Source organism: Cuculus canorus, chromosome 5, assembly GCF_017976375.1.
Source record: "Cuculus canorus isolate bCucCan1 chromosome 5, bCucCan1.pri, whole genome shotgun sequence".
NCBI lineage: Eukaryota > Metazoa > Chordata > Aves > Cuculiformes > Cuculidae > Cuculus > Cuculus canorus.
Window position 1 is genome coordinate 57,811,950 of NC_071405.1, and position 17,716 is coordinate 57,829,665.

The 17,716-nt window shown below is 37.6% G+C and overlaps 1 protein-coding gene across 24 annotated transcripts in view; it reads right to left on the minus strand.

Annotated features, from left to right (window-relative positions):
• The window catches only part of GPHN (gephyrin), a 289,546-nt gene that overhangs the window by 109,546 nt on the left and 162,284 nt on the right, over positions 1–17,716 (minus strand). For 14 of the 24 annotated variants that reach the window (XM_054067589.1, XM_054067587.1, XM_054067581.1 and 11 more), the window contains exons 5-6: positions 15,720–15,758; positions 773–867 (exon numbers count right to left, since the gene is read on the minus strand). In XM_054067589.1, the coding sequence (XP_053923564.1) occupies positions 773–867; positions 15,720–15,758 (134 nt within the window). The remainder of the gene's footprint in view (positions 1–772; positions 868–15,719; positions 15,759–17,716) is intronic. The other 10 variants (XM_054067590.1, XM_054067585.1, XM_054067588.1 and 7 more) reach the window with 1 other exon arrangement.

The window sequence follows — 17,716 nt, forward strand, 5'->3', positions numbered from 1 at the left end:
TTTGAAAGTTCTTTCACTTCTTATATAAATATTTTCTACCTATACCCTCATCATACAATGAGAAATCAAAAACCTGTAACAGCCATTGTTTCTTAGTTACCCTAAAACAATGTGCAAGCACAAACTAACTTAAGAAAGGTATTGATATTACTAAACCTATCATTGTAAAACGAGGCAATTTGAAGGAATAAAATAAGAGTCAACTCCAGAAAGAAACACAGCATAACAAGAGATGTCTGACAAAAAAGAAACACCAACAGGAAGAGAAACAGTCACTAATTATTTAGTAGGAAATAACAAACTCTAGGAGATAAAATACTGTATCTGAAAGCATATAATTTAACTTACTCAGAGAGCCTTTGCTGGTACCAGAATAAAAGCAATATCTAAACAATACACTTATATTTACCAAAGGTTTGCTTGCTATACAAAGCATTTTAGTACTTGATGAACAACTTGTAGAAGAAGAATTCACTCACCACCAAAATGCCACAGCTCTAGCATGAAAAGACAGCTGTTTAACAGCATTGATGTATGTATATATTACAAATAAAGTGGCACAGCGAATACAGAAGGATACAGTGTCTAATGGAGACAACATAGGCAACTAAATGAGAGAATGCAATCACCATTCTTCAGTCACTTCTCTGAAGTTAAGACTTCTAGTCTTGACAAAAATGGCAATCTTCAGTTATTTGTGTATGGTCATTTCATGATAATGTGTATTTCTAAGGAAACAGTTCACCTCATATTTTGAAGGAAATACTCTTACCTAGAGAGCATACCCAGAGGAGTAACATTAAGTGATCCCATCAGCATTGCCAGGGCCATGCCTGGGGCTTCTCGCTCTATTACTTCTTTAGTGGCCTGCAATCAAAGATTAAATAGCAAAGTGAGTGAAGAATTAAAGGACAAGAAAAATATGAAACCAGCTAAACTTCGGGTATGAATATCTCTTTTTTTTGTTTCTGCCAAAAGACATTCTTGCTAAATTCTCAACACTGAAATATGTTAAAGAATTTCCTGTTGGTTGTGTAAAATAGAGAAAGACAAGGAATTGGAAGAAGCACTTTTAGCTGTACCATAAAGACTCCTACAGAAAATGTCAAAAGTCAGGACCCTATTTATACAGGAAATGTTAACCAACACCACATAAATAACAAGAACTCCTTCTAACAGAAAGGAAAGAAAGTTCGGGAAGAAGCAAAGAAAAGACCAAAAGAGGCCTTCTCTTCCTCATCAATCTCCTGTGCATTTTCCTGTTGAGATTTTCCCAGGCATGAGAAAGGTGAATTGGTCTGCGCAAAAGATAAAAAAAAAAAAAAAAAAAAATTGCAAAGGAAGCCCATGTAGCAGGCAGGCAGGAAAATAGTAAAATGGTAATGATAATGGCCAGAGGCTGAGGCCTTTCCTTTTGATCATGTCAGCAAAAGAGCGGTTCTAAACAGGCTGGTGACTTTTATTCACAAGGGATCTATATGCAGTGGGCACGGAGAAGCCTGGAAGCAGAGTCTGAAAATTCTTGTCTTCCTAGTCCTTTTTCTACACAGGGAGTCAGATGGAAAAATATTCTCCCGGGAAGTGCACAACCTTATATCCTTACTTCCTAACAAAAATTCTCTCAAACGCACAATCTGCGCAGTCTCCTAACCTCTAACTTTTACTAGTTCAGAACACCTCAAAGGCAGGTTACAGTCCTGCCCACACTTCATTTCCCTCACAGTAGTTGCTACTCAGTGGATCAACTTGTTTCATGTTCTGAAACAAGATCGTAAGTTATGTGGCACAATCAAAATGTTAGCAATGCTCATAAAACTGTGAAATCCATTGTAAAACTTCCAGCCAAACCACAGCGCTTTGGTGGTGGAGCTATCAAAACAGAAATATAAAAGCACATCTTAATTGTAAGGTCACTCTGAATAAGCTAAATTTTCTTGGCAGCTTGATATAGTAAAATAATAAAAAGCAAGAAAACCAGACAAATTATTCTGTAGGAAAGATTACATTATAAATCACATCCTCGTACTTTTGTAAGCTCCCAGTTTACAAACAGAAAGTAAAGTCACAGAGATAAAAAAAGAACAGGATTAACACAATGGTATCCTTATAAGAAGGATCCGGGAGTCCCACACTAGCTATACAGCCAAAACACTTACAGGGAGCAATAAATAAAACAGAAAAAAGAAATCCCTGAGCAGTATATATATTCAAGTGGCAATTTTTGAGAAGATTGCCACTAACATTTAACAGGTTTTAATGGAATATGCCAGCATCAGAAGGCATCAGGCACAGCTACCAAGTAAATTTTCAAATCTTTTATTAATAAGCAAACTTGGTACATGCTTAGTTGGGAGAAGAAGGAACGTTGGTTTGTACAAAGCCAAGCAATTCTAATTCAGTAGCTGACACCACAGTTCCTTTTATTTCAAGCATACCGTGTTGGTTTTAGTATCTGCCATCCTCTATCTCCTCAGAAACAGAAAAGGCATATAAATACAACACAGTATCTGTGTTTCTACACAGTGAAATGAAAAGAGGCAGCCTAGGAAAGATGTCAACAAAACTAAAACCTCTCCACCGAGGGAGATTGCCTGAAGATACCTGCTGAGGTATCAAATTATCAATCACACTGAAAATTCTTTAGACCTTCCACAGACCTGATGATGTTTAGAGTATAGAATAAAAAGGCATTGCAACAGTGAAGGAATGCTTTGCTGACAACGAAAAAGTTTGTGAGACATAGAATTCTCTGTGTGTGCATACATAGTAAGACTATATCTATGCCTTTTATTTTCAGCTAATACCATGCTTCAAAGCTATCTATTTAAAAGTGGTTTTAAATATAAAGAACATTTTGAGATTTCTTTTTTGCCCTTGAGCACAGTGACACTTTGAAGATACCATTAGTTAAAATTCTAAACAGGCTTCAAAGGTAGTACAAGATGCAAGAGAGTTCCATAAACAACGATCCTGCAGCTCAGGGAGTCCTTCAATGATATTCAAGTCCATTCTCCAACTTCACAAGAAAAATGACCTTCACAAAATGTCACTGCTAGCAGGCAACGTGATTATTAAAAATGTATAGACTAAGCAACAAAATCTGAAAGGGCAGAAAGTCCAAATAGCAGTACAGTCTTCAATAGAAGTTTCTAAAAATACCTGTTTCAAAACATTTATGCTTATATTTATTACTGCAGGCACACTTCTATAAACAGGGGAATGCTTCCTGTTTTCATATTTGCAGCATGACTGGATGGATGTAACCAAAAAAGGGCTGCTGCTAAGTAAATACCTTTTACAGTGACATCTGCTCTTGAAATCAGTCACTGGAAAGTCCACTCTTGGGATGTCCTCAAATAGCATGACTTAAATTGCGTAGTGTATGGGAAATGAAATTATCATCATCACTTAATTAGCTACACATATATGAATGAAATTAGCTGTGCTGCAGTGATTTGCAGGTACTGTGTCTATCTGCAACAACTTTTTATTTCACCAAACAATGTACCAAAGTGCAGGTGACCAGTTTTTCTAATGCTTCTTTCAGGTCTGAAGGAAGAGTGCAAGAGAGATGTCAAAATGCAATTTTCATCTGTGTCTAGCTCAGGAGTTAACTATCTGGTACCAGTATCTACCTGCACACAAACTAATACAGAATTAGTGACTCAGCACCTTCACATCTTACCAGTACTCCAGCAAGGCTGAATTAAGATTGATCAGCTTTGTTTCATGGGCAATTTTTTCTTGGTAGTCTCACCACCAGCCAGCTTTTGCCTGCTGCAGGGGGCCATAGTGCTGGCACAAAATGAATCGCAAATCACGGCTGTCGCCCCTGGCTCTCTTACAATAGTGACGAGAATACTACTATTTGGGAAGAAGCAGGAAAAAAAAAGATGATGATATTTCATTCAGAGCTGTCACACTGATGCCTTCATCAAGACTGAAGCTATACACTGATTTCTCAAACCTGAGACAATGTAAAACGTAGGTGGAAGATACTGAAGTAAATTTGCATTAAATACTAAAATGTCAACACGGAAGTGTCCCTGTTTTCTTCCCTGCATACAGTGGCAGTGCAAAGAAGACAGATACACACAAGATGGAAGTGGAAGACAGGAGTTCCACAGAAGTGGAAGCATTTGAAGGTAAAAGCAAAGGTTCAGAAGAGAGGCAGAAACGCAGAAAGGCTGGAGGCTGCAAAGAAAGGCAAGGTTTGTAGTTTAGATAGGAGAAGAGAATATGAGAAAAAGGAAGCCTAAGTGGAAATGCTGAATTGCAGAGAGAATGCCTAAGCAGCAGGACTGTCAGAAGGGCAGGAATGAGAGTAGAGTGAGGGTGAATGAATGAAGTGAGTGGGATGGAAATAATACTGCACAAGATGGCTTGAATAGACAATACATGAGGGAAAAACTCTAAAGAAGCAGAAAAGAAGACAGAACATCACAGAAGTGTCAGGCTGTGGGGGAACCAGGAGACAGACAATAGAACTGAAATAAAATGGTAGTTTCTACCCCAGAAGGGAGAAGTAGAGACTGACAATTAAATAATTATTTTGTGGAACACTTCAGGACTTACTAACAATGTCTGTGAGAGTAGTTCTTGTATTTCATTGCTATATGAATAAACACAATTTATCTTAAAATACATTTTTGATTGTTTTCAAAGTGCTTTTTTATTGTAGTTAGGGCATTATGTTCCCAAACCAACTGATATATTTTTAGGTATCTTTGACGTAGTTGTGGCTGCTTAACAGATGGCTCGCTGCCAATTGGTTTCAGAGAGTTCTCTGTTGCTTCACTGCCTTTCTTTGCCTCCATATAAATTAAGTTAGCTCAGTTCCTAACCTGTGGAAGCCCTTCCAAGCAGCTTCTGTAGGATATATCCATTGCAGACTGATTTAATTAGAAGACCTAGGACTACTCTTCCTAAAATGTTCAGAAACTCTGTCTTTGTCTTTCAGCTGCTAAACACAGAAAAGTTTGACCTCAATAGTAAGTAATGATCTGAGACATTTCATATACACTTCAGCAGTTTTTAGATGGCAATATAGTTTTATCTCTGCAACTAAAATGCAAATAGGAGACTGAGAAGTCATAATAAATTTGATTAAATTAAAATGACCAAGACTGCCTCTGCTGCAAATATTATTTCTGTTGAAATAGCTAAAATCTATGACTCTGCATAGCATATCAATAAGCTATTTATGCAAATTAATGGACAAATTTGCAGATAATCTATATTTAACAGACTACAGAATTAGTATAGGTAACTTGAGCTTTCCATTGAAAGTGGAGGTCTTGGAAGGGCCTAACCAAAGAAATACCCATATATGCTCTGCAACAGAGCTCACAGACCACAGTCAAACCAAGGAAGACTGGAGAAAGAAAGAGTCATGGAGACAGATCAGTCAAATATGCAACAAAAATGTCAGTCATGTCTATCAAGCAGTTATGCAAGAAGTGTATACTTTTAACAAAAATTGCATGTCTCAGCTTGGAGATGAGATATTTTCTTCAAGATCACTCAGTATACCTCTGCTGGAGGTGACAAGCGTGCCTGTAATTTCTATTCAGAAGTCAGCTATTTCAGCTTATTCTCTATTTCTTTTCTCTGATTTTGCAGGGGAGAAAATAGAGCTTACATGGAGGTAGACAGATCAGAGCTTCTCGACTGAAAATCACTTATCTGTTTCTTCTCTTAGTACAATAAGAAATACAGGTTATAGCAGTTGGTTTCTTTCAATACACTGTCAGGTATTTTTGGATAAAGATCTCTTTTGAGCCACTCATTCTCAACATCATAGTGTTTTCCTTGATTTTTTTTCTTATTTCCTTCCTCCAGGAATCTGTGTGATGATATTCTGCATCTTTTTATGGATAGAAGGCTTGACAGGAACCATACTCTCTGATGTTCTCCAAAATCCAATTTCTTTGGCTAATTGCTCAGTTAATTCAACAAATCACTAAAACTGGTCACATATGCTATTGCTGCAAAGCAATCAAAGTCAAGCAGGTTTGTCAAAGTCTCTCAACTTGCCATCCAAGTTAATAACTTTCTAACAAAATAGTGGCCATAACACATCATTGGGGTGCAACAGCCAGAGATACACCATGCACTGCCCGTCTTTTCACATGTACGCAATTATGATTATCATTGACTTCTCGATGTCAAATTAGTCATCACAGAGCCATGTAAGTCAAGAATGGCCTTCACCAGAGGGCAATGTCCTGATTCTGGACAGGGCAGATCCCAGAAGTAGGTGTTCGCTGTCATTCTAGAGCCTTTGATAGATTTACATCCACACCAATGAACACCTTAAATGTAATAGCCTGACACCTGTTTCCTCAACAATGTTATCCATACGTGCTAATGATGTGGGGCTGTAAAAACCCATCAACTGTTTTATAGTCCTAAAGCAGTGCAGAATAAGTGATATAAGGCTAAAATAAGCACCGATCACTATGTTTGAGCTCACAAGACAGAATGGTGGTGGCTAGATAGCCATCAGGCCAGTGCTGCCCCTCATGCATGTGTTTGTTCCTTGTCATTAAGTGACCATCCAGACTTTCAACAATTTTACTGTACAGTAAGAAAGTCAGCCTAAGCCTAGTGAGTCACCATTTTAATGTTGCTGTTGGGTCTTTTTGATGTTAAACACTGTGTGTGTTAGAAATGCATAGACACGTACTTAGAGCTCTCCAAGGTTTTATAGAATTATTTTACACCAATCATAACAAAATAGGTCTGAACATACTAGGGTGGCTTACTCTACCGCTTTTCCTTCTAATCAGTGGTCAGTTTGGTATGTATTCCTCCAATAACTATTCTGATTACATGTTCTCTTTTCTCTCCTCACGACTCAAATCTAAAACCAGCCAAAGGTGGATGAAACCCTGATGAATGTAGCCAACTAAAAGTGAGCTTTACAAACTGGTGTATCTGCATGCACCAATAACACATCTGAACTGACAATAATTCTGCAGGACACAAATGGTGACTTGAAGTTTGCTTGCACCCTCAGCATACCTGCAGATACTCTGCTGCCATCAACATCCCAAACCGTCACAGAATGACCCTACTGAATTTGTCGGGGTAAGGAACAAAAGCACCACAGCAATAATTGCTGTTTGATTTCATATATATTAAATACAGACTCTATTTTCTCGGTTTCTCCCCATATCCTGATTGCTAAACATTGTTTTAAGATAGCAAATGTGTATAAAATATTTATGCCATACAAACTGATCTTATGATGTTGCCCACCCCCACGCACTGTCATAAAACCAACAGAACAATCATGTTTAGAAACAGTTAACCAAAAAAAAGGAAACACTTACTAAATGCTTTTCTGCACTACAAGGAATGCATTTAGACCCTATGAAGATCTATGCAGCCCACTGGCTGCAATGTGATATAGCTGTGTAATAGTGTGTGTTAAGCCAGTGTCAAAAGGCAGAGTATTTGCAAAGGGAGAGAGGTTAAGAGGATTAGCTTGCTAAAACAACAGCTGGAAACAAGCCACTGCACTTGCTCATAAAGAAGGGTCAAGTGCCTATTTTCTTTCTTCAGCCCTCTTTTTCATGTGCGAACTGCTCAGCTTCCCGCTTCAACTCGATTTCATATAAGAAGGACTCCCTTGATGTTCAACAAAATTAGTACAGCTGAAGGCTTGCTGGTAAAGGTAGTGACACCATTCTGCAAAAACAGGTATTTTATTTTGTCTATTAATCATTATTATTCTTATCACAGCTTTTGAAAAATTCTTTAAAAATTGAAGTGACACAAAACCTGAGAAGTGAAAGAATTTGTTCTCTGCCAATCACAGAATCATACAATAGAAATGAGAGAAATGAGTTAAGAAAAATGAGATAAGAATATCTACAATACCTCAGTTAGAGTATTAATAATGCAATGACTTTAACAGTATAGTAACTAGGGAGCGCTGTTTTTACTGTCATTGAAAAAAGCACACACCATATAGTCGTTCTGGCTATGTGTACTACCTTCTAGACTATATGTCTACTCTGAAGAGGAGTCAGGGTACAGTTAGCTTCGTTTCATATAAAACTAGTGCCAAACTTGGATTCTTCATATATAAGGTGGAGGAGGAGTATATTAAGCAATGAAGTATAGAACTACATAAGAGAAAAAAACTTGTGACATTTGCTTAGTTGTGATATTAATATCACAGGAAGAGAAAAGACCGTGTTGTTTAGAGATGCTCATAAGTACACACAATGACTGAGGCCACGAGGCAGAAACATACACTGCTTTTTCTTAAGAACTTGTCCGGTCCCTTGGGCAGTAAAACAACCAAAAGGTTTTACTTTCAGTTTCATTTATCTAAATAAATAATTTTGCAATGCTTTAGCTCCAGCACATTTGCTACTGTGACTGTGATGTGGAATGTTCTTCTTTGTTGTCTGTTGTTTCTGCATTTGCTACCTTTTGCCAAGAACAAATCTCCCATATGAAATATTAGTACTACTGAAACTCCAGTAAGATTCTGCCACAGGTACAGCAGCTCCTTCAAGCAACTTCAAATCTCAGATCATCAATGTTGAAGATTAAAAAAGAAATCCTTCCTAAAATACACCTGCTACACTACCAAAGATGGATTACTGAGTGAAAATTTTTCAATAACATACCACAGCAATACAAGCATTACAAAAAGTACTTTACTTTCTCTTAAGATTTCTTTACATAGTATATTTACTCCCCAAGTAAAAGAACAAGCATGTCTAATAATGACACCTTTAAACTACTTCTGCCATAACCTAAAAAAACACAAAGAAAGGACTCTTCAGTGACGCAATTCCTCTGTGCGGAGTCTGAACACTTTTCGATTTAGGTACACATGAATGATGCACTCATTGGAACTGAACAGATTTTGAAAGCCAAGTATTGTGCATTCTGTCAAACAATTTTCTATACAAGACTATTTAACTCCTGGCACAAACCACATTTTTGTTCTCCAAGACTTTTGTGGAAACAATTGGATGAAAAAGTTTCTCAAAGAGAAGATGGAAAGTACTTTGTTGAGACTGCTGCAGCTCAGAACACTGAAACAGAAGACAGCAGAACTCCTAATTTACACCGGAATATTCAATAAACCAAGTTTACCTTTTCCTCTGAAATTTGATTTTACTATGTAATTTACGGTTTACAATACTTAATAATGATCGTTAACAACGTAACAAAATCCAGTATGAAATGTTTTGCCTTTATTTCACTTTTCCTAAGATCTTTTCTATGCACAATTCTGTATCTAAAACACCGCTTTCCTCCAATTTTAAAAGACATGACATTATCTTTCATGTATTAGCTAAAACCAATTCAATCATTTATTGACACTACTCAGCTGTAACAGTCATTCTTTCATATTTATGCAACCTTGCATTGTATACACAAAGTCCATCAGTTTACTTCCTAAATGCCCAAGTCTTAACTTCAAAACCCTTAAGTTCTTATAATGTAGGCATTTTTTCATTAATATACATACAGCAACACAAGTGAGACCTCATCTGGAGTATTATGTCCAGTTCTGGAATCCTCAGCATAAGAAGGATATGGAGCTGTTGGAACGGGTCCAGAGGAGGGCAACACGGATGACTGTAGGGCTGAAGCAGCTCCCATATGAGGATAGGCTGAGAGAGTTGGGCTTGTGCAGCCTGAACAAGAGAAGCTCTGAGGAGAGCTTATAGTGACCTTCCAGTACCTGAAGGGCCTACAAGAAAGTTGGGGCGGGGCAGATTTAGACCAAACATAAGGAGGAATTTCTTCACCATGAGAGTGGTGAGGCACTGGAAGTGTTTAAGGCCAGGTTGGACGGGGTCTTGGGCAGCCTGATCTAGTGGGATGTGTCCCTGCCCATGACAAGGGGGTTGGAACTAGATGATTTTTAAGGTCTCTTCCAACCCAAACCCTTCTACGACCCTATATAAGCACCTCCCCTCACATACGCTTCTGGTGTGCTTGAAGCAGCAGACCACGTTATGCTGAAAACTCTTTTTCTTTTTTAATAAAATTCACTCTGCATCCAAATTTTTTCAGCAGACTGATTTTTACGCTAGCAGTGTGCAAATGGATCACCGAGAAAAGTGGTGGCTTTTAACATCTGGTAAGGCAGAAGAGATTCTTAGATAGGCACAGGAACAAATTAGTTCTTCCTTTGTGTACTTAAAATGTACACAGGACTGGACTCTTGCAATAAATGCTAAGCAGATCACTACCGCAGCAACGTGTTCACGTTCAGAGAACATCAACTTTAACAAACATCATAGCTTTAAGCAGATTAACTTAAGTAAAAAACTAGACAGCAGTATTTCTACATTATGTATATGGATAATGAAAGACAGCGATTCAGAATAACATAGAAATCATACGCACTTAAGGTTAGCTGCCCAAAACTGTGTGTTGGATTAAACAAGTTAAATAAAAAAAAAATCTCATTTTAAAAAAAGCTAAGAAGAAAAAGAAACACAGATGCAAAATATTTCTGGGGCAATATTAAGCTGTCAACAATGTCACAAGCTATTCATTGAGAAAAACCTCACAACTTGGAGCTAGGCTAATAAATCCATCTTTGTTACGCTTTAAAAATTCAAAAGAAAACTCTACTGTTACAAATTCCCTCTTGCCTGCAAAGAGCAATGCTGAGTTATTAGCAGTTTCTCAATAAGATGCTACAGGACACAAAAGCCCTAGGAGACAAAGACATCTAAAAGAACTTTGTGCTTTTCTCTGTTCTTCTCATCTCAGAATCCACCAACGCTGAACAGCAGAAATCAGTAAAACTTGCATGAATTGCAGAAGAGTTTGAGAAAGATCAGTTTTAGGCTTTGCTGTTCATGGAATAATTCCATACACCACTGGATGCATGAGAAATATTTGGTTTGAATGAATGAAATAGTCAGCTCATGGTAATAACCAAAGGAGGAGCAATAACCAAATAATTTTTCATTTTTGAGAAGGGAACTGTAGCCCAAAAACTCGTACCAAAAAATGGTGTCATGTGTAGGTTTCAGTCAGCTTTGAAAATTGCAAAATCCACCACTTGTGATGTACGTGATTGCAATACTACACAAAATTATGCTTATTACAACGTCTACTTTGCAAAAAATACTAAAAGCCACATTAAGGTGTATAAATGCTTCCTAAAAGCAAACAGTGAGAGTGAGGAATATTATCTAGTGTTGCTATGATGTACTACGAGAGCAGTAAAGGACTAATCAAACAAAAGTTTAGGTGCAGTCTCAAAATTTCTGAACCATAACATCTATCTGACTTCATCAAACTCCCAAGTGAAGCGAAAGAAGCTCTAGCAAATTCAAAATCTAAAGCCTGGCTGGGCAGAACAACGGAAAAATGTACTAGGGGAACAACTCTTCAACAGTCACTGAAGAACGGATAACTGGGTCTTCTTCCATGTACAAACTCAATGAATATATCAGTTTAACCTACTAAGGAAATTCAATAACTTTAAGTCATGGATATTATCTTAACAAGGAATCAATTAAAAACTGCATTCTAACCACGTAAAACACCTTTTCTAGCCTGTATCCTAAAGGACACTTTAAGAAAAGGGAACCCGGAGAACAGAGCATTAAAATCTTCCGAAAAAATTACAATAGAATAAAAGAAAAAATCATGGGTTACAAATTCTGATGCTCGGAAGGAATCACTTAACACTAGTACTGTCTTGCTTCTTACATTTTTCCAACAAAAGCTATTTACTCACAAAACAAGAGAGACGCTGGAACTTACTTGGTATCAATATACCTTCAGCAAATTCTTGCACAAGTTGTGACAGCAAAAGCCTTCATCACTGATGTCAATGCACGAATCAAAAGGCATATCTGCTCTCTAGCAATACTTATCTGAAGCATTCTTGTCTAAAATTAAACAAATACTGTTTTTCAAACCAGATCCAGAAGCAATACAGAGACATAATAAAGTCTGGATTCCAAGCTGATATGAGTCACTGCCAGACATATTATTCGTAACAGAATGGAAAATTTCAACTGAAACTGAAAGCAGTCATTAAGTAGATCAGGACAGTGGACCACCTTCTGGCAATCCCAAGGATGACATAGTAATTATATACCTATCTTTTATTTGAGAGAGAGTAGAAGACCTGTATTAGTTAGGAATTTATTTTCTTTTCATAAACAGCTGAAGAAATTAGCTGCTTGGATGCTGAAACACTATCATCAGAATGAATACCTTTAGAAAACAGAGAACAAAGCAACTAAACTATAAAAAAGTAAAGGAATTTAAATATCGCATTGAAGTAAGCCGAGGATATATGAAAAACATTCTCCTGACAAATAGTGTGTAGGATGTAGGCATAATAGTTCAGGAAATTATTATCAGAAATACAAAATTTTGGGGTTTTTTAATCAGAGATAGGAAGGAAAAGAGTCTAACAAGACAAAGTAAAACTAAGATAAAATTAGGCTGATAACAGAAAATTTAGTTATCCTGGAAAGGGAAACTCTATAAGCTATAAGGACTTTTAACTCTTCGTGGGTGTTGCAGAAGTTAATTTTTTGTTGAAAAGTGCACAGGATATATTAAAGAATACCTAAATAAAAACAAACAAATAAAACATTTTTTAAAAAATACAAAGTAATGTTATATTTCATTATTCCAGGGATCTGATAGATATGATGTTATTTCCAGGGCTCTGTGTGCAAATTTCTCATTATTTCTTTAACCAAATATTGACTCTTACAAGATAAAAATTACAACGTATTCTTTCAACTTAACATAGCATTTCTTTAAACTAATTAAAATATATGAACCATAACTCAATTACTGCAGATGGAGAACTGATTCACCTGGAGAATTTATAGTGAAGCTGCTTGCAACAGCACTACATCAGTTCCATGGCAGGTATAATTTTCAAGCAAGAAAACTACATACATTCAAGACAAAGTATTGTATTTATCTTCCTCCAGTTTCTGATGCTGTTCTGCATTTTGTTTAGTCTAAAGTTTATACAACCCAAATATTTTTTTTAAAACTAGCCATTTTTCAGAGGTAACATTAATGTTCAAATCTCTATCTTAAAAATAACTAAAAAGATACACGGAACAATGACTTTTGGTACTTGGAATAATAATTGGGTTCTAGCAGCATCACGCGGCTCCACAGTGTGTATATTCCTCTTCCCTTCCAGCATTTGATATCACTTCTCAAAAAAGAGTCTAGGAAAGCAGCAAAGTAGTACTGGGAGATAAAGCTTGGAGAAAGAGAATTGTCACTGAGATCTGTTCTTGTCACCAGACCCCTCAACAGGGTGAAGCTGGTGGGAAGTGAGAGACTGCCAGACTACTGTCTTTAAGAGTTTGCAAAGTTGTGAAAAAAACATGCCTGGAGAAGCAAAGGAGGGCTGGAAAGGCTGAGAAGACAGAGGACAGGAGAGCCCAGGAGACCGTAAGGGAGTAAAGGCAGACGTTCATGTCCTCCAGTTCCTTGGAGGACGATACAAGTGTACCAGATTTCTAGAGACCAATGTGAAAACTACGAGAAGGTTACCACTAGCTCTTGCATTTGGAATATTGTCTGCTGTACGGCGAGCCACGTTCCACAGGGGCAAGCTGGTGTTGGGAGCATAGGAGCAAGGTGCTTTCCCCCAGTATCTCTGACTCCACAGCTGGTCTCACACAGGCGAAAGAGGTTACTGACTCATGGGATGCTGCCCTGCCTGTACAGTTAGACATTATTTCACATATTCAGGGTATCTGGAGATGGCAAAAGTAGTAATATTATAACTGGAGATGGCAAAAGTAGTAATATTATAACTGGAGATGATAAAAGCTAAAGTTAAAAGAACACTGGATACTATCATTTTAAGTGTAGGAAGAATTTATTATGAAATTATGACAGGGTTCATTATGATGAAATAATCTCTTCAATTCCTTGTTGATACTGGATTCAAAAGCATAATTAAACCCGCAAATACTCACAATAAACTAGAAGCTGAGGCAGAGCTATGAAAAGAGAAGTCAAGTGAATTGAATTAAGAGGCAGGAAACTTGGAAATCCTGCTTCTTACTCTAAGCTGTGACAATAATTTGTTCCCTTACTATAGACCTTACAGATGTAGTCAAGTCCTTGTTATTAATGTGTGAGAGTGTCAAAACGTTCCTTTAAACTGGCAATGGACCATGCTTCCATTACAGGAAGAGCAGAAAGCAGCAAACTAGGACACACTACAGTTTGGTAATACTGTACTGATCCAATGGGTTTTTTAGATTAGCTGCAACTTTGTTTTTTAAATGAAGAAATCTGAAAAATGTCTTATTTAGTTCCTTTGATCCACTGTATTAACTGAGCATAGCTCTATATTCAAACCTTAACCTTTCTCAGCCTCAGCAACAGATTGGGTTTTTTTTCCTCTGTTATTACCTACCTTCCACGGACTTTGTGAATTACTATAGGTAATATTAGTGATATGCTTTAGCGCTTAATTACTACCAAATTTAATCCTGAAGACAGTATTACTGAACAGTAATACACCTATCAAATGAACTGATGGACGTAAAGACTAAATAAAACTGAATGCTTTTTTTTTTTTTTCTGTAAAAGGAGGGAAAGGAGTTCGACCTGTTCTATGAAAAAGCTGGATGCTGGTACTGAGATCAGTTTTTGGCTGGTATGTTGAACTGAATCAGATCATGAAGGAGCCAGACAACAGTTTTCCCCATTCCTTACAATTCTTCTTATTTTTTTTTCAGACTGCTGCATATTTAGAAATAAAATCTAGGCAGGTGGGCAGGATAATATGACAGAAATGCCAGGCATAAAACCAAAGTGGACAGGACAACAAAAGAGCAAGTATTGGTGAGTAAGCAGACTCAAAGAGCAGCAAGGGGACACTATAATCAAGAAGCAGATGAAAAGACAGGAAGAAAATGCCAGACATTCAGCAAGTCGATAAAGCAGTACCAAACAGTCAGCAGGTGTGCCAAGCAGCAGAAGAGCAATTCCGCAAAGTCAGCAGATGCACTCAGCAGGAAGGTGATGCCAGGCACTCGGAGCAGGAGTCAGGGCAGCAGAAGGCCAATGCCCACGTGCAATCAGATCCAAAGGACAATAAAGAGGCAATGCATGCCATTCAACAGATGGGCAGGGCAGTAGGTAGTCAGTGTCAAGCAATTAGCTGGTCAAGAGGTAATGCCAGGCAGGCAAAGGGCCAAGATTTCAGGAGGACAATGCCACACAACCAGCAGGTAGAGAGAATAAGAGAAAGTAGTGAATGCCAGGCAGTCCCCGTACAGGTAAGGCAGCAAAAGACCAAAGCCCACGAATAATCAGATGCAACTGTCAGCAAAGACAAAACATAAGCCTGCCAACTCATTGACAGGGCGGCAGGGCGGCAGTGCTTTTTCAATAAATTAGGATACCACGAGTGAAACAGTCCCAAGAATCTAGATGCTCACCCTCTGGTAATATCATTAGATCAGAGTGAACCATGAAAACCCACAGGAGAATAGCACACAAATGGAAATAGCAGATGAGTCTGACCCTAGCACCTGGGGAGGCCATGGGACCTTCCTGTGAAACAAAAAAAATGAGAATCCACAAGAAAATCAAACAAATGGGAAAAAATGTGTCTAAAAACTGTTATCTGATGATGATTTAAAAAGCAAAAAAATACTAGCAAAGAATTGTTTTGGAAATGATCGGGTGGGATTGAAGATGTTGCTTACCCCTCTCTGGAGCCCACATAATGGGAATGTTGGGAATTTCTGCAGCAGAAAAACAGAAGAGAAAAGGGATTTCTGACTCCCAGTTCAAGGAAAGCATGTCAGTTTAGGACTGGGTAACCTCTTTGGGCAAAAAATAAGAATTCAACTGAATCTTTGCCCATCCCCAGGTACACGCCTATATCGAGGTTTGTGAAAAATTTAAGAAGCCCACATCACTTTCATCTCATGACAACCCACCCTTATTCCCTCAGACCACACTTACCTCTAGCACAAGGTGTATAAGAGGGGAAAGGGGATGGTCTTGTGAGCTCATTCCCATATCCACTGCAAAATAGCTTGTGAAGATGAACAGGAGTATCCATTAGCCATTGCTGGCTTTTTATGAGATAAACTGAGTAAGTCATTAACTCATCACTAGTGTAGGTTGGTGTTTGAATCTGGCTTAGATACATCCACACTCTGATGAAAAGAATTAGTCTTACAAGCCTTGTGGGGTAACCCTCTTCTATGGCAAGACTTGCGAAAGTACGAAACTTATCAACATCTTTTTTTACCTTGAATCTTTTCTTGTCTTTAACTTAAGCATTCTGTTATTTATCATTGATGTTTTTTTTAAACAAATTAAACCATGTTACAGAAGTCTTAGCTGCTGCTTTATTTCAGAAACACATAATGAGCTCTGGAATGTAAGAACTGAGAAAATCGCAGCAGTAATAAAATTCAGTAATTTAACTTATCTGTCATTTCAGTCATGAGTCCTTTTATTCAGTAAGCATCTTCCCAGTAACTAAAAGCCAAACAACCAGGAATCAAACTTCACTACTTAAGTCCACACTGTGTGGAAGAGGACATATCTGCTCTCACATTAACGCCTTACTGGTAACACTGAAAACCTAAACTCACTTTGATAAGGCAATAACATGCAACAAGAAGCCAACTCTTCCCTCTCCTGCAAACTTTGAGAAGCTGAGACACAATAAAGGAATCATTAGTTTTACTGTGCACTGCTGAATTAGGATTTGGAAAGAATTTGCCATGCACTCATTAGGCAAGAAAGCTTTTAAAGAACAGAGTAGTAACGAGCTGGCTGATGGAACCTAATTTATAGTGATTCTCTGGGTATCAGCTACTCATTCTCCTAGCTGAGCAAGGCATGGGAATAACAGAGGCTAATATAACTTCAAATTTAGGAACTGGGAAACAGGAATATTGGGAACATAAAACAGGAATTTCTTCCATATCCAAGCTTTCTCATATCAAACACTACTATTTGGGCTTAGAACAGAATGACAGGAAATTTAGACAGAAGAGACCAAGAGATGTCCATCATGTGAGTAGTGATGGCATAGACTAGCCACGAATAGCGCGCACTGACTGAACCAGAGTAGATATTAATACTATCGAGTACTTAGAGCATGCACTGGCAGTTTTATCAAATCCTGTGATTCTGTGGCCAGCAGCAGCTAGAGTTAGCTGCAGCACATCAAGAACCAAATTGCTAACACTTTCTCTCCAAAGGGAGATCTTTCAAGGCTCAATGAAAATGAACTATGACAAACTGATCTCAGTAAACCATAAAAAAAAAATCTTTATTTGTGGAAGAAAAAAATGTACTTTATAAATCTAAAGGAAGTTTAACTATCAATGACAAACAATCAACAGTATATTATGCACCTCACTTAATTTGGATATTGTCATTACAAAATAATTGGGAAAAAATATAAGCATGAAGGGACAACAAGCTAAAATATCTGTGAATGGTCTAAATTAAAGTTTAAAAGTAAATATTTTCTTGTTCATGCCTAAGTGTGACAATAATAATTTCCTTTTCTGTTCTGGTGCATGCAGTGAGTTAACATTTTGCTACATCTTCACTGCTCCACGTGGTTGCTATTAGCAGAAGCAGGCAAAGGACCATTAATAATCCTAAGAATAACTGCCGAAGCCAGCTGCCTTCCAAAATTCTTCCAGTTTCTTTCCACTTAATTGCTGGAAGA